Source organism: Protopterus annectens, chromosome 13.part0 (assembly GCF_019279795.1).
Source record: "Protopterus annectens isolate FY-2018-M chromosome 13.part0, PAN1.0, whole genome shotgun sequence".
NCBI classification, from domain to species: Eukaryota; Metazoa; Chordata; order Ceratodontiformes; family Protopteridae; genus Protopterus; species Protopterus annectens.
The window spans coordinates 930079887-930103897 of NC_056747.1; the positions used below are offsets into that span (position 1 = coordinate 930079887).

The 24011-nt window shown below is 38.6% G+C and overlaps 1 protein-coding gene across 4 annotated transcripts in view; it reads left to right on the plus strand.

Moving 5' to 3' along the window:
- Window positions 1-24011, plus strand: part of MLX (MAX dimerization protein MLX) — a 702906-nt gene that overhangs the window by 185909 nt on the left and 492986 nt on the right. For 2 of the 4 annotated variants that reach the window (XM_044054694.1, XM_044054695.1), the window contains exon 3: window positions 9681-9770. The exons of the other annotated variants lie outside the window; for them this stretch is intronic. In XM_044054694.1, coding sequence (XP_043910629.1) covers window positions 9681-9770 — 90 coding nt within the window. The remainder of the gene's footprint in view (window positions 1-9680; window positions 9771-24011) is intronic. 4 annotated transcript variants of the gene reach the window in all.

Sequence of the window (24011 nt, forward strand, 5' to 3'; positions counted from 1 at the left end):
GAGGGTTTGATGGGTGTCAAGGTGTCGCAAGCAAAACTATATCTCAGTTGATAGGGTTATTGAAAGCAGTTGGTCATACAAGGTTGTGACTGGAACATATTCTGTTTGACTGTGGTAATATTTATTGTAAAGAATGCTAGTGAAAAAGACCTACCACTGATAAACCAGTGTCTTGCCTTTTTATGTAGAGGGACCTTTATTATCTTGTGTTGGGGGAGGATCTTGTCTGTTGGAATCAGACCTGCCAAAAATAACTGCGAAGGTAGCTTGTAAAAAAAATCAGAATGTCTGTGCTTTTGCATCACCTCACAGCACACTCTTTCCCATACTGATACTACACACTTGCTTACCCTGGTGAAAAGTTCTAACCCAAAAGGAAGGTGATTTCCCATGACTGCAAAAGTCATCCTTCAGAGCAGAAATGAGTGATGATATGGATCTCTGAGTTTAGTATTCTGGAAAATTTGTTGCAGAATAATGAATAGTTGCGGGTATAATAAAGGTATCTTGGGCAATTTTGTATTTATTTCATTACTGTATTTTCAAAAATAGGAATATTCTTTGCAAAGCTTACTTTGATAGATTACATAATGTAATTTCCTACACTGATACTGTAAAAGAAATCCTTACCAAATTCTCTTAAGATTTGTAAGGATTAGGTCTCCGCAGAAGTCAATATTGTATCACATCAAAAACGTCCGAGAGAGAAACCTTCTCAAATCCAGTACATCTGACCACCCCACAAACAAAAATATTCAGTGGTCAGGGACCCCATAGTGAGACACACTTATTCTCTGCTCACTGTACTGGACAAAGACATGTTGACATTGAGTTGTCTTTCAGATGCTAGGAACTCGGGCAAGGCCCTTAGGACCCTTGCATCATAAGAATATAACTACAATGTAGTGGTTGTACGTGTGTGGGTAACCAACTTATGATGCACACCCTTTTCTGAAAGACATTTCAGAGCTTTCCATTCATGTCACAAATGTAGAAAAAAACTAAGCAAAATCTTTCTCCAAGAGTGGTGCTTAGGTACAAGGAAAAGACTGATTTCGGCAATTTGCTAATAAATTTGTCATTGTAGGGGATTTTGTGTGCGTCAGCATGGAACAAGAAGCTTGACAATCTAATTGCTTTGCAGAGAATGATATATAACCCTCATTTGAAGGCTTCTTCATGCTGGCTAAAACCTTTGCTGTCCTCAGGGGCCTTTTTTTGACAGAGTCCATCTAATGAACATTCCAGCGTAGCCAATATTTCAAAAGCTAAACAGGATCAAATTATGTTGGCTTTGTCCCAGAGTTTGTAGCATCAGGCTACCTGACCTTGAGGCACTCCTGCACTTGGAAAACATCCAGGTATTTGCAAACACTAAAACGTAGTGTAAGTGTCCAGAAAACACTTCCTCCATACCTGGGTTTTGCCCCGTCATGCCTTCAGACCCACTGGCAGTTGTGGTGGTGGCCTATCCATATTTGGTAGAGTCCATATCACCTTAGACAGGTTAGAGAAACACAAATGGCCGCACAGACTGAATGAAAATAACAAACAGGAAAGGTAGCAGTCGAGTAAGGTGCTGAACTATATTTTGAGCGTTTTTCGTTTGCTGTAAAAACGCAAACTTCTTCAGATAAGGTACAACAGATACAAAGTACCTTACTTAAAGATTAAAACCAGAAGTCATGTGACAAACAGCTCCAATCATGAACCACTAGTTACTTAAAAAACTCCCTTTCTTAAGGACAAGTTGCCATGGTAACTTAATACACACTAATACATTCTAATAAATATAGCTCCTACAAAACTTATTAGTAGCCAGAGTTTTTCACAAGGGCATAATCCAACCCTTACATGGGCGGATAAAAGTGATGTGAACACTATATTGGATACGATCTCTTCTAAGATCCAGTCACTCTCTTCACGTTTGGATCAATTAGATCAATTCCAACATGAATTTCGTGAGACTTTCACATCAAAAAATCTCCCTATATCTGGTAAACAGTATTGGCAGTTACCAAGCAAGTAACCAACAGAGTTCTGTGACTTTTGCAGGTCGTGGAAACGAGGAGAATTTGAGAGTAGTTAGTGAAAGGGAGGGCATGACAAATGCACTCGCACCCGTTATCGGAAGTACACTTGTCACGGACTTGGTACCGAATGGTAACTATCAAGGTTGGGTCGCTTCAGCAGCACCACTAACCGAACAGAATCCTTTACAGCCATGGCTTGATACTTCATCACGGATTGATTCTGGTGTTACCTCGGGGCTTATTGGCTTACCTTCGCTGTCTACTTGGCTCGTAGGTGGTTTTACATTCTCTGGCGATGCACACGTGGATGTTGAAGGTGAACCGGCTGGAGGTAACGTTTCGCCTTTAAATTTGGTTACTAGACTAAATACTCTAGATACTAAATTGATCAAACTAAAGAAACTACAATTAGAGAGATCTTATTTCCGAGAATGCCTTCAACAAAAGGTGGTTCCAAAAGGCTTACGCCATCACCAGTATCCTAAGGACCTGGTGGCGGATTCAGCATTTCATAAAGACCTTCTGGTTTTGTTTGACAAACAAGGCTTTGAATTATTGGAACTGATGGTCCGGCATTATAATATCTGGGTCGAAAATTTGTCTAAAGAAGTTGCAGACTTAGATCTGAACATAAAAGCTGACACAGAGTTTATGCGTTACAAATTTGAGTATAGTTGGATCTTCTTGAGTATAGATCAATATATGCTCAAATTAAAAGCTAACAAAGTAAAAAAACTCCGAGATCGTACCGCATACGACCAAGGTACAGCTTACCCTGTACCCTCTTTAGCCCAAGTGTGGCAACAATCTAGCCATGAAGGTAGAGTGTCAACTGAGGGAGCTCCACATAATTTCAGTAATAATAACTTTAACAACGGTAACCACGTGGAGGAATCCCACAATAGTGGGTATAATGGAGTTTTGGGTACTAACACTGACCCCGTGGAGGTTCGTAGAAGTGAAAGATTACAGAATTCTTCCTGGGAGGGCAACAGTACCCCACATGATGATCAGAATTTTCGGCAGGCTTATCCATCAGGGGCCAAACCGAAACAGAGGAACCCATATCAGAACACCAAGAACAATCGCAAATTCAACAAACAGAAGAGAGAATTGATGCCAATACTATTAATAACATGGGCCCAGTGATTATTACAAACAGAACTGGGGACTTCAAAGTATACAATTACTCCACAGTAAGCATTAGTCCTGATACTGTGGAATTTCTTGCCAAGGGTTACACCTTTGTCCCTGCTCATCACTTGAACTTGGTTAAGACTATTTTGGACATTAAGACTTTCACTCATAAATTGAATTTCTACTTAATGATGAGTGAAGCAATTGGTGATCCTGAAGACGATAGGTTTCATATACCGAGTGTGTATAAACCCCCCCCCCCCCATTCATCCTCTACTACAAGTGTTTGAACACATATGTGATATCAGACACATGGTAAGTGATGGTCATAAGACTAATTATAACACTAGTAAATATGAGTGGAAGAGTTTTAATTTTTTTTAAATCTCAGGATATCAGTGTTTGCAAACCAGATAAAGGCAATAATGGACAACATATAGACTATGTAGAACAGATGAAAAAGGTCTTGGATAGTGCTGCATACCAACTAAGCTCACGTAGTGAGGTCAGTAGAGCTTACCAACAGGTTTAAAAGTTTAATAAATGATTTGTTTATAGATGGTAGGATTGACCTAAATATTTACAATTACATGACTTTGTCTTATCCTAGGGGATTCCAGTTTTTTTTTGGAATCCCAAAAATCTGGTAGACGCTCCTATGAGACCTCTGGTCGATGGCCGTAATTCAGCTACCTATCCCTGTGCAAAATTCGTTGATTCGATCTTAAAGAAATATTTGGAATCTGAAGATCAAGTGTGTAAGGACTCTTGGTCATTTCTGAGAAAAACTGATAGACTACAGTACAGAGAGGAGAATAACTTTTTAATGGTAGATGTTAAAGATCTTTATACTTGCAATCCCCACATGATTGACATTGACTGGATGGGCTTTATGCTGAGGAAAAACAAAGCATCAGAGGCAGAAATTTCCTTAGTAATTGAACTTTTAGATGTCATCTTGTCGAATAATTATTTCATGTTCGGCAATGACTATTATCTGCAAAAAGTGTGTGGGGCTAGTATAGCGAATTTAGTCATGGCCTATTGGGAGACAGAATTTGTCTTTAAACGTAAGGACTTACAAAGTTCCATAGTATTCTACACACGTTAACCTTGATGATATTTTTTATTTTATTAAAAGGTAAAATAGAATACTTCAATCAGTCTTCCCAATTCATACAATTCACGTCCACTTTTAACACAAAAAGAAATTTCCTATTTAGACATTAGTTTAAAAACGAATAGGGTTAACCACTGTTTTGTAGCTAAAGTACACAGCACTTGCTCGAATGCCATTTTGCATTTCTCTAGTTGTCACCCTCACCACTAGAAACGGTCAGTTGTTAAAGGCCAGTTGGTGAGGGCGGCACGGATTGTTGGCCAGGACGACGATTTTATTGGGGAATGTCAAACATTGAAATATATGTTCCTAAGTTGTGGGTATCCTGAGGACCTGTTAGATGCCTTGACTGAAAAGGTTAAACTCAAAAGGACTAATAATTTCTATAGTCCTATTTTATGTGTGAAGAATGGTGATTTAGTTCACTCTCCTGCACATAACCAAGTGAGTGTAGACAGCCCCCGAAGTAACAACATAAGGGTAGAAGTTGATTTTCATCTGAGCTTCATCACTACATTTAGCTTGGATAGCCAATTCATAGTTAAAATTATACAGAAGAATTGGGATCTGTTTAGAAATAACCCTACGTTGTTTGGCAAGTTGGGTAATTCCCCTAAAGTTATATTTAGAAGGGGCAAAAACTTGACAAACTTGTTGGAACAACATTATAGAAGCATCCCTAAAGTTACAGGTATGCTTAAGTGTGAATCATGTAACTTTTGCAGATATATTGATGTTGTTAATTCGTTTTACATCAGTGGTACCCAGTATAAACTGAAACAAAGATTTAACTAATTCTAAGTATGTTGTATATTTAGAAACACCACAAAAGGATAAAATGGTGCTAAAATAAACATATAACCAAGTAAAAAGCACCACAGTCGAGCTGGATATAGGCAAACAGTTTATTCAGTTCCACACACCGAACACAAAGTAAAAAGACCCACTCTTAACGCTGTAAAAGTACAAGTAACGTTTTCGTCATCAACTTAATCAGATAAATGTCACAATGCCATAATTCCCTTTATATAGACACACTAATTACAAATGAACTAATTAAATCCAATTAATCAATTAATGTAAACAGGATGTCATTAAAAACTGTCCTTATATGGTCATGTCAGTGTTATTTTAAAATCCATTTTACTTTTAGTTGATAAGAATCACTTTCATATATTAGAAAACACATCATATTCTTAAAATTAATTTTAAAACATTGTCAATTTTATCATATAATTTCTCCATTTCATGTGTATTATTTTTAATTATAGCTCTCATTATTTCAAAACCACACTGATCAAATGCATTCAGTAAATCCTCACAAAATTCAGTCCCTTCAACCACATTGTTCGGGTATTTACAAACCCTTAAGCCTTTTGGTACAATTCTTAAATCTAAACAGTGTTTTAAATAGGCATTGTCCAGTTCCATCATTTTATATTTATATAAATAAAAGTCCAAGTCATTAAGCATATTGGTAAAACTACCATTGTTGATGGAATTTAAACGCTTCTTGGCAAAGTCAAATTTAACATTCATAATATCAGAAAGATGACCGCCAGTACATGTAATATCTCCACGTAAAATAGGTTCTGTTCCAGAACAAGTCCGTTTATTGTTGCACCTCGTAACTTCAGGCATTTTGTGTGTGTGTGTGTGTGTGTGTGTGTGTGTGTGTGTGTGTGTGTGTGTGTGTGTGTGTGTGTATGTATGTATGTATGTATGTATGTGTATATATATATATATATATATATATATATATATATATATATATATATCTTTTGTATTTTTAAATGATTTTTACAGTTTAAATAAATTTTATTTTAATGTAAGTTATTCATGACATTTAAAAAAATGTTTTAAAATTAATTTTAAGAATATGATGTGTTTTCTAATGTATGAAAGTGATTCTTATCAACTAAAAGTAAAATGGATTTTAAATTAACACTGACATGACCATATAAGGACAGTTTTTAATGACATCCTGTTGTTTACATTAATTGATTAATTGGATTTAATTAGTTCATTTGTAATTAGTGTGTCTATATAAAGGGAATTATGGCATTGTGAAATTTATCTGATTAAGTTGATGACGAAAATGTTACTTGTACTTTTACAGTGTTAAGAGTGGGTCTTTTTACTTTGTGTTCGGTGTGTGGAACTGAATAAACTGTTTGCCTATATCCAGCTCGACTGTGGTGCTTTTTACTTGGTTATGTTGTATATTTAGCCAAGTGCCAATGTTGCACAGCATTCTACATTGGCAAAACGGAGCGAAGACTCCGTGACTGTATTTACGAACATCAGTATGCCATTACTAGCGGCAAAACAGAAAATGCCTTAGTGAAACATATTTCAACATATAAGGAACATAAGTTTAAATATAAAGTTATTGATCAAGTACCTCTTGATATCAGAGGTGACCCTTTGCCCTTACACTTAGAGTTGTTCTGGCAAATTTATTTAAATGCATACAATTTTCCAGGCATAAATGAGACCTGCTCTATAAGTTGCATTTTGAAGCTAAAGAGCTTACAAAGATGAGGAGAGTAGTTTATTTAAATATATTTATTAAATTTAATTATGTATTTATTTTATATCAATTTTGTAAGTTTGTTTTCCAGTTTTTTTTTATCATCCGATTGATTATTTGTATATATGCCAGCGTGAAAGATCTGTATGCTGATTTTTATTGGATAATTGTTAGTGTAAATAAGTTTTTTTAGGAGCTATATTTATTAGAATGTATTAGTGTGTATTAAGTTACTGTGGCAACTTGTCCTTAAGAAAGGAAGTTTTTTTAAGTAACTAGTGGTTCATGATTGGAGCTGTTTGTCTCATGACTTCTTTTTTTAATCTTTAAATAAGGCACTTTGCATCTGTTGTATCTTATCTGAAGAAGTCTGCATTTTTACAGCAAACGAAAAGCGCTTAATAAAATATAGTTCAGCACCTTACTCGACTACTGCCTTTCCTGTTTATTACCTTAGACAGGTTCTCAGAGACCCACAAATGAAGCATATTACAACTGGGTTAATAAATGTGGTCATTAAAAAGTCTCATCTGGCTAGACCTGCAGCAAATTGGCTTTGCAAAAGGTAGATCCTGTCTAATGAAGCTGGTGAACTCCATCAGAAGGGTAAAACAAGCTGCTGACAGCAGACACACTGTTCACACAACTTGATTTGATTTAGCCAAGGCATTTGAGACAACCCCCCCCCCCCCCCCCCCATGGTAGCATCGTTAGTATACTGAATGCATTACAGTAGATCTCTATGTGATAAGATGGATAGACAGCTGGGTAAAAGATAGAACCCACTTTATGGGTAGCAGGGGCAGCTTCAGAGAGACTGAAGGTTTACCAGTGGTGTTCTGCAGGGCTCAGTACTAGGACCACTTTATTTGCTATTTATTTTTCTGACATCCAGACCAAGAGCCAAGACCTCTGGCTAACTAATATTATCAAATCCCCGTCTGCCACTGCAAAATGAAAATATAGTTGAGACTGTGTAATCTGGGAGGATAATTCACTCTCCTATGAATCATCATCATGTAACATCAGTAGTAAAAAAAAATTCCTTGTGCTTAGAGCAGCTAATAGTCAAAGAAATTATCATCACTGATCAGGCAGATTATAGAATACAGTGCCCCCTTTAGGAAGTACCTGACTTGACATATACAATTGGAAAGACACCAGAGCTTCCTAACTAAAGATTACAAGCTTAAAAGCAATAAGCTGCCAGAAAAGACTAGAAACACTGTCATTTTTCTCTGTCTCATGTAGACTGTTCAGAGGGAACCTTTGCCTTGCCTTCCATGCAGCTCAGGACCCTGTAATCCTCTAAAGATTAATTACTCCCTGCCACCCCACTCTGGAATTGGCTCCCCTTTGCAGATTGTGTAGTGTGATCACCATCCTCCTTTAAATGGGACCTGGATAATTGAATGGATATTCATAAATTCACCCTGGGCTTGAATGGCTTAGCTGTTCTTGAGAGGGGAGGTATACTGTAGGGTGGGTTATGGCAAGGCATGATGGTCACAGGACTCTGTTGCCTTGAATATTCCTGCAGTTCCTGTAGATCGGTTAGGCTTACACAGGATCAGAAGAGCCCAAATTAATCTAGTTTATTTTCCCATAATTGTGCTGCTCACATTCACTTATTCACACAGCATCCTTCTTGAAGTGCATTGCCACTGGTAACATATTAAGTCCTACTTCTGTCTTTGCTTGATTGCATTAATCGTCTAGATTGAATAGTAGAAAAATGTGGTATTGCTGTAGCAGTGTACAGTGCTTCAGCATTGAACTTCATATGGAAGTTGTTGAGTCATTGAATGGGGTATTTATTTATTTGATTGATTTTGATGCTGTAAAATGAACCCTTGGTAGTGCACTGACATTTTTTGTAAGCAATTGCAGAAGTATATCCATAAAATAGTGTGTAACAAATAGCCTTCAGCACTCCAGCACCACTCTTGTGGAATTTTCTTCCTGTTTAATGGCAAAATGCGGTATTTTTGCTACATTCAACACAACTCTGCAAGCTTTTTGTGTACCTGTCAGTCTGATTTGTATAAACAAGTTAACCTTGTTCTGTAAATGTATACAGACTTTACCAAGGTCATGTCTTAGATCCATTGCTTTTGATTGTATTGTTGCCTTTGAAACAGAGCACCCTCTTCATATATCATAAAGTATCCTAATGTGTTAGGGGCCTGCTCCTTAATGCTTTCCACTAATCTACTCTATTTCTGTAAGGAATTTCTGTATGTCAAAGTGCACCTCTTTTTTCCTGTAGCGTGGTACAAATGTGTTCTTAGCATGAATTCAACTGTAGTAATATTTTATTACAAATGCATTCATTTTAATTTGGTTTCTTGTCTTAGGTTTCTTTGCACTATTAATTGTCCTTTTTCATGTCCTGAAGTTACTGGGATTACCTTTTATATGGTTTAGAGTGTTATAAACACCATAAAAATATGAGTAGTACACAGTATATATATATATATATATATATATATATATATATATATATATATATATATATATACTGTACACGTGTACATGTAAGTATGTGTGTATATGTATACAAATAATGCACAAACTCCTAATGAGACTTGCTGACGTTTCTCTTCAGCCATCTGCTGAGTATGAAGCTTTTGAGAGTGAGACTGTGTGGTGTGTTTGAAGGTATTTGTAGACACTGCTGCATGGTGGGAAAGGCATACCTGAAGGGCCTCTAACTTTTTGCTGTCACCACAGTTAATGGTATCACTGTTTATCTTTCTACAGAAGTATAAACTTTTTTTCTTGTCTGTATACCACTTTGTATTTTAATCTGGTCAGGAATGGTATGTTTACAATTAATGTTTTACTTTGTATGCAGTGTTCCTTGCAGGTAGAACCAGGGATGGAAGTATAGTGTCCAGGGCTAACAGTATGGGATCCACTAGTACCTCTTCTGTACCAAACACAGGTGACATCACATTTATTTTCTTTGCAATTCTTCCTTTTAGTTTCTATGACCCTTCACCCTCAATTAATTTCTCAGATGCAAATCATTCAAAATAGTCTCTCTCAGTAGCCGTGCAATTGGTGATTGTTATACTGAGGAAGACGGTCTGATTGGAAGTAGCAGGATTACTTTTTTGGATCATGTCTAGTTCTTGTAGGAAAGTAGAATCTGGTTAGTTTGCGGCGAATCAGGGTTTTGATTGTTTAACATACTGGGTGACAGATGTCATAATTAGATTAACAATACAAATAGCATACCTTAATTAGATGATTCTGTATTTGTTTTTATTTTTGGTCTGGATACACATCTTGTTTAGCTGGAGTAGTTTGGTAAGCATTTGTTTAAGCTGTTGATTTCTGTTCATGTTGTTTTCTACTTTGTGATATCCTTCATTTCTCACCTTGGTGCTGCTTTAGTCTCACTGTATTCTTGCACTTGGTGTGGTCAACATGAAGGATTTATTTCACATTTGAATACTACCATCCATATGGTAGGCAAGCTGACTTTAACTGTCATTCAGCTTCTTCCTTGCTGCCTCTGTCTGGTGGCAGATAATGTGTCACTGCAAAACCTTGAGATCACCCTTTTGTCTCTGCCATACTTCTGATTTGTCGTGAGAGCTATATCATTTGACATTCTGGAAGAAAGCAATCTGGCATCTTGCCCTTGACTGGTGGCACTAACCTGAGGCATTTCCAGCCATAGGTCACCACAGTATGAAAAGATGGGGAGTACCGGAGATGTGCACCATCATCCTCACAGGGTTAGATTTGCTGCAGACTTCTTAAGAAAAGATTCTGTAGTAGTTTATAAGTGCTTTAGCTAGATAGGTAGGATGCAGTAGTGGTGGGTCTTCCAAACTGATGGTCTGTGAAAAATACATGTTGTGCATGTATTCTCAGGTGCTTAAGTTAAAGAAAACGTCATGCACCTGTGATGGTGGTACAGTGAATGGTGTATGAACAATGATACACATGATGGTATGTAAACATGAGCTGCTCTTTTCTTTTGTTTTATTTTATGGGCATTTTACAGTTCACAGTTGCTCTGTTTATTCTGTTAACAGTAAATAAATTTATTTTCATGTCTGAGGGATATATGGAATTAACATTTTTGCACCTTTTACTTATCTCTCTTTGCCTGTTTTACAAACACTGCCTGTCAAAATGAGACTGATATCAAGTTGCCATAATATTAATAGCAATAGTACTCAAGTATGACTTTATAGTTACTTTAGAGTTTGACACATTACTGAGGTGAGTTCTCTCGGTACCTAATTTTTATTTTTTTTAATAGTTAAGGCAGTAGGAAAAATGAATAGTTTTTAGACTTTTTTATTTGGATACACTTTTTAGTTGTCGTAACATCAGTAAAGTACCACAGGTCATCACTTTGTGAAAGTCAACCTGGCAACTAAGACATTCCTTCCTCAGGTAATAACAGGTTTCAGGTTTAGGCCACCCAGGAATGCATCTCTTCAGGAAACACCGTGACTCCTTTTACTGTAATGGGAAGGTCAGGTGAATCCTGGAAGGAGCACAAAGCTCTTGGCATGTGATAGCGTCTTGTGGTGCCCTTTAGGTGACAAAACGTTACCTTCTGTGTACTACAGAAGCGGTGTGCCTTGACATCAGTATCTGCCCTGCCCCTGACATACTCCCAGTTACATGCACTGTGTTCAGGTATGATTGGCACATGCTCATTTGGAGACTCTCTAGTGTCAGCTCCAGTCCCAGGCTCCCTTCCCTGAGAAGAACTGTCATTGGGTGTTTGACATGCCCCTCACCTTGCACAGGCATCCGGCAGCTGACGTCATTGTGCTGTTCTTCTTGTCAGATATCTAGCTACCATGCAAGTGGATGTGCTCTGCAGCAAACTGATTTGACTTGTCATTGTAATAGTGTCTTGTTTCAGTTACCCATGTTGCATGATTTTTCCACTGACATTACACTCAGTGGCTGTTAATATCTTGTTGCTAAAAAACTTAGACCATGAAGTCTCTTCTGTTCTGTTTTCATGCAATAGCATGTGATAACATTGCCGACTTTCATTTTGCAATGCAGCTGGATGACTCAGTTGTCTTCTCAACATTTTGTGCTAAGTGTATGAGTAAAGCTTCTAATAGTACTTAATACTGGCAGTGCTTCTCAGCACTGCTCTCTGTAATGCTGCAGAAAATTGTGACTTGATTACAGTCCATACCAGTAGAATATATGACATTGGGGGGCCCATATGGTAATGTTGATGTAAGGATGTTGGTCTGTAGTGTCATGAAGTGATTAGCATCGCTGTCATTTCATAAGTCCATTTTCCATTGTGTTTAAAAGTCATAGATTTTATTCTCTAGCCATTATTGTCATGCTGTAAACACCATTCTGAGTTCACCATTGCCTAATTGTTTCATGTGGTAGTCTAATGTGGACACAAAGGTCCATAGGGTGGCCTTTGAATAAGGGGATTACAGTGCAACAGAGGTTAAATGTATGGCCTTAATAACCAAAACACCATTAGCAGTGTACTCTGGCCCATGTTTGACTGGTTTGCATCTTTGTCATCCATCCTCCCAGTCTTTACCACCACCCATACTAATATAGTGCATTTCTGCTGTCAGTAAAAAAAAAACAAAGAAGTGAGATGGATATTTGCACAATGTAAAGTATGAACAGAATGTTTTGTTTTTGCTTCATTTTTTTCTTTACCAATTGGAGGATCTTTGTAAATGTCAGATTCATTAGCATGTTAAAGTGCATCCCTCCCTTCAACCAATGCAAGCATGTTTTGATTTTAATATTTAATTAGTTCCATCAGCAGCATTCTGTGCTTCTCTGTCTTGCTTATCTATAGATTAAGCTTGTTTTTTATTATTTTATTGTTACAATAAGTCTAGATGCATTGTAGTGTAAAATTGTGTACTGTATTGAAGTGTGTTGGGAGCAGTCAAAAGTAATGCTAAAAGAATGTCGGCCAGCTTTTATTTCTCTTATTTTTGTAATTTATTCATGGTAAGTAGAACTTAAGTTACATAATCATTTTCTGTTTGTGAAATGGTGGTCTGAGCTTTTCTGTGCCAAGATATCCATCTCATTGGATTTCCAACAGTGGTTTGACTGCTTGATAATTTTGAAAATTTGATGTTGGGATGTTTTCTGTGAAATATTAAACCCCCATCTATTCTGATTTCTGCATATTCATTTTATTTCCCCTAGTGTCATTATACATTTCTTTTGATTTCATGTAGTTCATTTCCAGACTGGCTGAGCTAGTTTTCTATCAGACATTGGTACCCAATCAGTTACCACCAGCTACCAGAGAGCACAGTTACCAACTGTGTTTGTGCAGTGTCTGCCTGTTCACTCCAGGACTATGCTGTGGTAGTTAGATACTCTTGCTAGGTTGTGGAACCTAAAATGTCATTATCTCCATCCCACCCCAAAGCTGTGATAGCAGCCACAGTTAAGGTGATTTTTTTTCTGAGAACAAGAGGGATTACCTGTTGCTGCAGTTAGTTATATCTAGCATGGTATGCTTTGATTGGGCTCTCTGTTGTGTAGCCAAGCTATGTAATTTAAACATCTTTTAATAATAAGCAGCTAAGGAGTAACCCAGAATGTGCAGCTTTGGGATCCAAAGGGCACTTGTTAAGCAGTCCAAGACATGCTGTTTACTGAATATTTGTGATAAGTAGAGCATCATGTTTCATTAGCCAATGGTTGTCCTTAAACATATAACATAGATAGTAGGAACAAGTTAAAGCAATTTTGACCAACAATTTCTTTTGCAGGATGGCTTTTAGTTGTTTCATGATGGTGACTGTAAGGAAAAACCTCTGAACACAAATAGTTTGAAACAGTTTTGCTGAAAGTTCACTGAAATTTGGTTTTCAGTGAAAATATATTCAGGATAATGTCATTCAGATAACAGTCTTTAAATGCCCCTCTGCAGCCACTGTATGTTTTCTCCATACCACCTTGAAATCTGTCCACTGTTAATTTCCACCACATTTTTGGAAAACAGCTGTCTTATGCATCTGAAACAGACTCATTGGTGACTATTTTGTGGTGTACCCCCCCCCCCCATGCACATTGCCATGTAATCATTTGTAGTTTCAACTTGTGACCCTTTGATCTTTTGCAGTACCTTTTTTAGAATGTACTATCTTCTTGGACTTGGAAACCCATCATGCCTCTCTATTCCTTCTTTGCTTGTAAAGATACATTGTATTTTACGTTAGCCTTCTTCGTATGGTTAGTGGTGCCATCTTTAAACTGTTTTGATGGTCTCCTTTTGGACAAATTCAGCCTAGTGTATGCCCTCGCAGAATTTGATCCCTCAGAAAATCCACAGTAGTGTTAAGCAAGGCTTTGCTATTTATTTATAGAGACACCAAATTATTTTTTTCTGCTGGAAATGCTTCTCCCTGTTCATCTCAGAATTCATTCTGTCTTTTGTACTGCATTTTTTAGTGATTTTCCATATCAGAGGTACCACGAGATTTATTTGTTCACTATTGATGAACAGTCTTCAGTTTTCCACCACTAGTTTAGTCTATCTAGGCATTTTTTTCAATGGCGCTCTTGTTTACATTAAATCAGAGCTGCAGATGTTCCATTTTCACTCTCTTCACACCATCCCATCTGCCACTTTGTTGCCAATATCCATCTCACCTGTAAACAGACATACTCTTTCCTCCACTCTTTGTAAATATTGAAGTTCGACTCTAACTCCTGTATTGTCATAGTAGGCACTGTTTCATTTGCAGTATACAAAGGGCTGTTCATCCAACTTTTTAACTCAACCTGCTAGTTTTCTGCTCATTTGAATTATGTACTTTTTCTTTATTAATTTGGTGTAGATCCTTTGAAAATGCCTTATTAAATTCCATATCAACAACCTTTTATTTACCACTCATTCACAAAGTTGTCTCAGATTTGGTTAGTCTGTGAATCTGGACACTGTAGCAGCATAGAGGAATAAAGCCCTGACTACTGACAAGGCAACCCAGGTTAAATTAGCAGTCCAGGCAACTGACGGCACTACAAGGAAGTGATGGGTATATCCATTGGGGGCAGCTTACGTGTGCATTCCTTGTGGAGATCCCTGGTTGAGACTGGGGGCATCGCATTAGGGGGCATAGTCTAAGGAGGAGAAAGGATGTTGGGCATGGCTGAGCTGCTGCAAAGGCAGGGCGATGTGTTGAACTGCCCCCATTGCATGCCTGCCCCTTGGATGAAACCTTGGAAACATCAGTAGGGTGAGAGGAGTAATGGAGAAGGCCAAAAGTGTAAAGCCCCTACTGATGATGACTGCCAATATCTGAGGACAGCCTCAAGTTTCACATTTGGTCCCAGCTACTTCAGTGCAAGTCAGAGTAGGGTTGGAGATGCTGGCAGACCCTGCTTGGACATGGGGCACTGAATTGGAAGACCGTAGGATGAAGTTGGAAATATGAAGTGCTCACAAAATTTGTATTGCTTTCAAGTCCTGTATTCCATTGATTCCTATGTACTGAACAGGTCTTTCTTTCAAAAGGAGAGCCCTTATTTTTCCCTGCTGTGCAGCTCAGGCAATTTGTTTCTTACCCCTGCTTGCTCCCATGCATGGTGAAGTACAACTGAATCTTTTGTCCTTCAATCTTAGGACATTCATTACTTTCCCATGATTTTAAACAAGTTGTTTTAAGTGGTTCCTGCTGCTTCCACACTTCATTACATTATAAGTCTGAGTTAAGTTTCGTCTGATGTCATAGCCTTATCCTCCTCCAGTTTTAAAAGTTCTTCCAGGATTCTGCCTTCTCAGTCTGGGTTCATAGGTCCTTACTAGGCTAACAACCACAAGGGACTTTTGAAACCTAGCCATGTGTCTCAAATCTTTGACAAGTTCTGATACCCTTGATAAGTGTAAGCAGGGGCTTAGGAGATGAAACATTTACAAGCAGGGACCTGGGAAACTGGGAAATGAACCATTTACAGCCTGCCTATGTCCAACAGAGACAAAGGTGCCAAACCAGGGATGAATTTCCTCTTCCCCATCCAATTGTCCAGGTTGCACTTGAATTGGGTTAGGGATGAAAAGTTTCACATGGATGGGGAGCCTGTTCCACAAAAGGGGTAGTCCCTGGGATACATGCCTGTCTCTCTGTAGCAGTTCTTATTTATATCACAGGCAAGGTTCAAGTCTTTAGAATGGGTAGTTCTGGTAGTGTTTGTTTTGCAGATATGTAGGAGGTCCATCAGAGTAGGATGCAACAATGCCCTGTATGCCAGGCATAGTTCTCCCCCCTAAACAACCTGTAGGAGACAGAATACAGGGACAGGGCCTTGAGGCAGTCTGTATAGGACATGTTACTTATTATGCCTTGTGTTCTTTTAGTGAGGAAGGAGGCATTGTACTCCGTGACATGTCTGGTGAAAACTGAATACAGTGGAACAATGATTTTCTTGGACCTAGATGCCATACCTTTGTTTAAAGGATGTGCATTATAGAATGATTTTCTCACTACTGTAGATACATGATTGCCAAAGGCTAGATTACTCTCTATGCTTGTCCCCAAGTCCCTGACTACTGGGTCAACTCTAAGGGGTGTGTTGTCAGTATGATCGTTACAAGGGGTGGATGACTTCCCAAAGGATACTGTTATGCATTTCTTGGTATTTACTTTTAGCCCATGTCTCTGACACCAGTTTTGTCTCTGTCAGTCCTTCCTGGAGAACATTTGTGTCAGTGTGGGATTCAATGACAGCTCCTAATTTGCAGTTATCTGCAAATTTAGTAATTTAGTCAGTCAGAGACCATTGACATTGGCCTTGACAGAGAAGTAAATTCCAAAAATAGCGGTCCCAGGAACAATCCCTGAGGGACTCCACTTGTGACTGGCCTCTTTGTAGAGGTGGACCCCCCACTTTTAACTTCCTGGGTCCTGTCTCTGAGCCAGTTGGCTATCCACTGGTTGACATAAGGATTTGTACCTAACCTCTTGTGTTTGTCAATGATGCATGAGTGGAGTATTGTGTCAGATATCTTGGACAGGTCAAGGTAGGTAGTGTGAATCATTTTGCCCTTATCCATTGATTTGGTGATCTTCTCAAAGAAATCAACCGGGTTGACTAGGCATGACTTGCCCTTGACGAAACCAGATTGGGTTGGGTCCAGTGTCTGGAGGTTTACTATATTATTATTGATCATTTCCATGGCTTTGCATATGAGACTAGTGGGACTTATGACTCTGTAGTTTCTAGGGCTGTAGATGGTATGCTTTTGTGTAGAGGAATTACTGTTGCTGTTCTCCATTCCTAAGGCACAAAGCCTGTTTGGAGGCTAAGTTAAATAGCAATTCCAGAGGACCTGACCGGTCATGTTTCCTGGTGTTTAGAAGGCATCCTGGGATATTGTCTGGGCCCACTGATGCAGTGTTCTTGGCCTTAGAGCATTAAGGACCTGTTCCCTGGTGATAGCAGGGAGAGTTATATTTTATGGTATTTCTTGAGGGATGGTTGAGAGGGAGAGAAGGGTAAAGTTAGAGCTGAATTTGTCGGCCAGTAGGTTTGCTATGTCTTCTGGCTCAGTATAGGTGGCTCCATTTACAATGAGCTCTGTACACAACTGTGCATTGCCTTTGAGGTTGGGGACATAGCTAAAGAATGCTTTGTGGTTGTCCTTGGCCTGGGAGCCCAAATGTACCTCAAATTTGGCTTTGGTAGACTTAATTTGTCCTCTGAGTTGTTTGTTTAGTTTGAGAGTGTGTGTTTTTATCCTGCTGGGTGCTGCACCTCATAATTTTTGCCATGATTTTCTTCCTTCTGTTATATAACATATTGATTTTGTGATTCCACCATGGTGGTTTGCTTTCTGAGTTAGTTCTGTACTTCTTCCTGGTGGGTACAGCTACCTCTATGCAGCTATTAACTTGTTTGTGTAGGCATTCTGTGAACATTTCTGCATAGGCAGCAATGTTCTCATGGTTTATGGGAGCTTGAAATTTTACCAGCTTATCACTTAATAGCAGGACTTTAGCTTTAGAGTAGTTCCTGAATATTCCAGGGTTAGCAGGGAGTCCGGGTTTTATTGTTACTTCAAGGGGAGACTATTTTGTGGTCTCAGGGAAGATCTTAAACTAGGGTTTGAATTAAGTTTTCTGAACAGAACTGCTTCCATCTGATATAATTATATTCATTTTTCCCACTTTGTCAGAGTATTGGTGTGGCGTTTGTTAGTTTTTGTTAGCATGTGTTTAATTTCACAACAGTTAAACCCTCCATATCTCTTCAAGTGTAGTCCCTTAATATTACTTGCTGCTTTTTCTTCAGTCTAGTCCTTTGTTCTTTAAATGGTTTCAGACCTTCTGATGTTTTAACTGATAACATTTCTGACGTGCTCATTTGAATTTTCTGAAATTCTTCCCTTGATTTTTTTTTCTGTCACTTCTGTTGAGATCTGTAGCATTTCTTTTTGTTTTATTTGTTGATGAGCTTTGTACGGTGATGTGTTACTTGAATGATACATTTTGTTCTTTCCCTTTGTAAAAAGTAAGGTGCACACGACAGTGGTGTGACTAGTAGTACTGTATGGTACAAGTAACTGGGCAGTGGAGGCAGAGCTGTTGAAGCTTGAGGTGAGGGAGATGAGTGCCTGAGACGGGTGATAGGATGCATACTGTGGGGCAAAAAGGACATCAGGACATCAGAGCAGAAGTTAAAGTAGTTCCAGTTGTAAAGGTGGTCAAAGAGAATAGATTATGGTGGCTTGGGCACATGTACAGGATAGCAAAAGACAAACTAATGATGAAGATTTGGGAGGGAGAGGAAGAGGGCAAAAGGACACAAGTAGTTCAGCAAACAGATGGTTGCATTGCATAAGAGAAGACTTGTGATTAGACAGGCGTGATCACCAAAGAAGATAGGAGGGTAGCATTGAATTGAGAAAGATTACAGCAGTTGAGGGACACCCTGACTCCATGTAGAATATGGGGGAAAAGGGGGATTGATTGATTTGTTCTGCCACCCATCCTTTCATTTCTTTTGATGAAGCTTTGTACAACTACTGCCTTGTATTGACTACATTTGCTTGCTTGTTAAGTTTGGTGACATGCCTGATAACCTTCACATGGCTAAGCTATAAAGCAAAATATATTGTGAGCCATGTAATGTGGTTGGTCACTTCTCATTTGATGAGTTCCCACTTCAGTTTTGTAAGTTAATACTTGGGTGGCATTGGTAGGTGCTAGCATAAGGGCGTCATGAGCATTTCTGCTTCTGGAGGTTTTTGTCATAAAGTTGTAGTTGATATCTGTATATTCAGAAGTCACCTTGTTGCTGTGAGGCTGGGTGTCTGCTTGTGCCCCATGACCCTGGTTTGACTAACATCCAGGGTATTAAAGGGCTGTCATGGACATTTGAGTGGCTGAAGGCCTGTTTTTGTTCCTTCAGGGTGGAATATTCCACCATGTATGCTTCTTGTGGAAATTATTATGAGGCAGAGTATATCTTTTCTAAGAGAGGGAGAATGTAGGCTCCATTCTGTAGTGTACAGACAGCACCCATTTAGGAACTACACCCATGTGCAAACATGTGGTTGCTATATGCCTAAAAATGTTGGTCTCCTGCATTGGATGCCATCAGGCATCTAGACTGCTAGCTCTGTTCTTTGGCAACTCAGTTTTGCTCATCAACAGGTAGGTCCCATCTGGAAAGCTGGTACCCCATTCCCACATAAGTGATGTGGAGTATAGAACTACAGAATACCAGAGGGGAATGAACTGGTTCATTTGATGGTCCTGCAGCCTAAAGTTAGTTAATTGATACTAAGATTAGGAAGCCATACTAGTATGTTCATGTCCTTTATTTGATTTGGTTTGGTTTATGTACTGTTATAGATAATGTATAGTACCTGCTCTAATTGTTGTTTTATGTACAGATCTGTTTCCATTACTGGTCTGTGCCTTCATTTTAATAGTGTTTCCATGATTTCTCATAACAAACATTGTTCATTTTTAGACTGAGACTGAAATTGGTCAGCTGTGATCGCTGTGCAAACCTGGTTAACAATTTCAAATTAATAAATAAAATGAACAGTAGCTCTTCCTGTTGTAGGCACTTAAATGTTTTCTTCCACGTTTTGGTCCACTTTACAGTATTTCCTCGCTTGCTTGGTTGCTCATTAACTGTTGACATAATTTCCTTCATTACGCAGCATGTATCCCCACTTCCTAGTGATCATTTTCTTTGCAGCCTGGTGATTTCCTAGAAACAATTCTCTGTGTACCTTATCCCAGCGACTACAGCCATGTCCACTTTCTTTCCTGTTTATCACTGACACTTTTCAGTCACCACCATTCTGGACATTTCTCTGTGAAATAATTACTTAACAACTACAGTGCTAATCATGTGAAATTAATCATATCTGTAGTGCTACTTGTGTGGACTGTCTTATCCCATTCAAGCCTATAGCACTTGAAAGACAAGACCACACAATGTGCTTTTATCTCCTTGTAACTTAATATGTACTGAATGTGTGGTATTTAATGCTGACACTAAACATATTGAATGAGAAAATTACTTCAAGCAGAAAAAGAAATTCAAAAAGCTGCTTTTATTCAGATGAAACGATTTTCTCACATTTCATATTCCTCCTGTCAACTCTAGGCAGTTAGAAGTGTCACAGTTACTGAGAGTAGGTGTTTGCCTTTGCTGTTGGGACTTTTAGGATCTCATTTGAAATCTCAAAAGCATAATTGAATAAATAAATAAATAAACTTCCCAGACAGAAAATACAAAAAGGATAACTTTATAGTGCATCATGTCCTAGTCTACTGATGGACTTCTTTGTCAAAAACTCCTACGTTTCCTGCAAGGCTTTGTAGGTTAGTATATTGGCCAAAATACTGGAGAAATGCATCCATAACCAATTAACCCATTACCTCACCCAAAATCAACTCCTGGCCAACTCCCAGCACGGCTTTAGGCCTCATCATAGCACCACTTCCGCCCTCCTATCCTTCTCTAATACTATCAACATAAACAGAAACAATAACAAACTAACCTCAGCTCTCTTCCTAGATCTCTCTAAGGCCTTTGACATGGTCAATTACCAGCTACTTATCCTTGCCCTGAAGCACCTGTCACTTAACTATGACCCCATTAAATGGTTCCAATCATATCTGACTGAGAGAAAACAAGCAGTATTATGGAAAAATACTCTGTCCACCCAACTACCTATTACTCTGGGAGTCCCCCAAGGGTCCATACTAGGTCCCCTACTCTTCTCTATCTTCATCAACGACCTACCTACTATTACCCCCAAGGCCTCTTGCATTCAATATGCAGATGACTCTACACTAATCTGCACAGCGTCCTCCTTAACTGAACTCATGACCCTAACCCAGAATATCTTCACTGAGGTAGAAAAATGGTTTGATGACTGTCAGCTTCTCTTAAATCCTCAAAAACCAAACTCCTAATATTTTCCCCCACTAATAAAACCACCTCACCATTTTTTACTTTAACATCCAACAATGGCACTACTATCTCCCCAGATACTCACACAAAACTCCTCGGGTTCACAGTGGACAGTACACTAAAATACGACTCCCATGTTAATCAAACAATCAAATCTGTCAACAAAAAGCTGGGCTCCCTCTATAGGATCAAATCTTTTCTCACCCCATTAGCAAGAACTACCATTGCCCGATCCCACTTACTATCCACCGTACTCTACGCTTCCCCTCTTTACACTAACCTAAATAAAGCTTCTCTCACCAAACTTGCTAGATGCTATCACCAAGTTGCCAGGTTTGCCACAGGTACACCCTATAGGGACCCACCATTGTCTAAACCTAACTCAACTCGGATGGCTAGAATGGCCTAGCCTGGTCCAATATAACAAACTCATTATAGCCCACAAGGTTTTATACCAATTTGAATGCACCCCTGCATTAAACGATATCATTAAACCATATAGCAACCTGAGGTCCCTGCGCTCTGCTGACAACCTGCTGGTGCAAATGTCCAAGAGCAAAAATGTGGCAGGGGACTCGCTATTTGCCATCTCAGTAGGTAAAACCTGGAACTCACTACCTGCCACACTCACTCTCCAACCCTCCCTAACCCTGTTCAAAAAAAGCCTCAAACACCACCTCCAAACACAATGGCAATGTCCCTGTTTAAACCCAGACTAACTACTACCTGCAGTTTGTGGATACTCTGTCTACTCTTATTCTAACAGGTCCTTCCCAATATGAAGTTTTCAATATTTGTTACCTTAAGCGAAGTCAAACCTGTTGTCTGTATGTTAGCACCTTACATATGAATGCATTTATTCAAATGTATGCTTGTATCCTACTGAACTATGTATATTTACATGTACTTGCAATCTTTCTCTCTATTGTCTTTATGTAACTGTACTTTTTCTGGAGCTTTTCTCCCTGGGCCTCTGCTGAAAATGGACATATATCCAGTCAGACTTTCCCGGTAAACAAATGTAAAATAAATAAAATATTAAGTAAATACATACAAAGGGTAAGAGGCCTTTGCATATGGGTTGTAGAAGTCTTACCCCCCCCCCACTCCTCCCAGAGCCATGATTCTTTTTTATGTTCGAATTTTGATGAAACTGTCTCAGTAGGCTTGAACTCAAAGCCATATCCACTTAGAGCTATCAAATGCCTAAAATTAACGTCCACAGCGTATACCATGTTCCCAAAGCCACAATACCTTGTAATGACTTTTGTAATTTTTAATGTAGGAGAGCAAGCCCATCCAGACACTGCAGATTATCTAGTGCGTTCACACAATCTTGTGGATAAATAAAATGTCATTCTTTTGCAAAACTGTACTTTTCTTACTTCTCCAAAGATGTGTGACCTTTGAGGAACAATATATAAATAGCTGCGGTTGTGAAGGTGCAGGGGAATTTACATTCACACTGATTGCACTTCCAAATTCATTGTCCTGTAGATACAGCTGGTTTGCTAATATTTTACTAGTAGGTTGACACCATGTTCTGTTACACTGCAGTTCTGTTCTTTATATTTGCAGATACTTTTCCTAACATAATTATGCAGAGTTTATCTATTTACACAGGACCAACAAGTCAATAACTTTACTTTGTGATCGTGTAGTGAGATGTCTGAGAAGTACTAATATGCCTGTATTGCAAACAAGGTTAGAGATATCCACATGCAGTAGGCCATTTTAATACAAGTAGTACTTAATATTTGCACAACACTTTGCTTCCATCTGTTCTGTATGCTGAATGAGGTAAATAAGTATTTCAGATATATTGGGCTTTAGCATTTCACTATTTTGTACATTCAGTAATATTTTATAAATGTTCTGTTTCAGTCTTTCTTTCAGGGATTTATGCTTCAGGTTCTTAGTGAGGTATGTGGTTTTACTGTTTAAATGTTTTGCAACCATCTCATTTTTTTGGTGCCCATGAGTACAAGGGGTGCAGCTGCATAATGTTCAATGACACCTCACACTGCTAGTTTAAATGCTTTACAGCAAAACAGTTACCTACCTTTGGAGATCCTGTTTCCTGCTTTAGATGTGCAAGTCTTTTAACATAGGGAGTGCAGTTTCCATTTGGAGCCCCAGTCATCAGTGAAGCCACATCCTTGGCCTGTGCATCACTTACTTTTTCAGCACAATACCATTTCCTACTGTATTGCATCCTAGCTTTATCTTTTCTATAAACTGGTAGCACTTTTGAGAATAAATTAGTACAGTTTTATCCTCTGAGCATGTGGCAGTCCCCAGAGTAAGGTCATTGTTATATTTTCTCTTCATTTTGCCACACTGCTTCTTTATATTGTCAGGAGCATAGCATGTGAGCAGCTTGAATCCCTAGAAATATGCAGTTCCGAATGTTGGATGTTCTTCCTGTCTGCCTCCATTATTTGAAATTTAATTTTATCTAATTAAATTGGTTGTAGCTTCATCAGTAAATTTGTTTCTCCTGTGATGAGTTGGAGATACTGACTGGTTTTGGTGTTATTCCCATGTCTGTAGCACTGTGAAGATCATGGAATCATATTTTAAGCCAAGTAAATTGTATTGATTTATTGTACTGAGAGTGGGTTCAACAGTGTTAGGGCAGTTAAATGCAGGTACAGGTCACTACCAGAGCCTTTTTAAAGCTGACCATTTTAATTGCTGTAATGTCTAATACATTTGTGTTGTCCTTCGTTATTGTGATTTGATGCTTCTG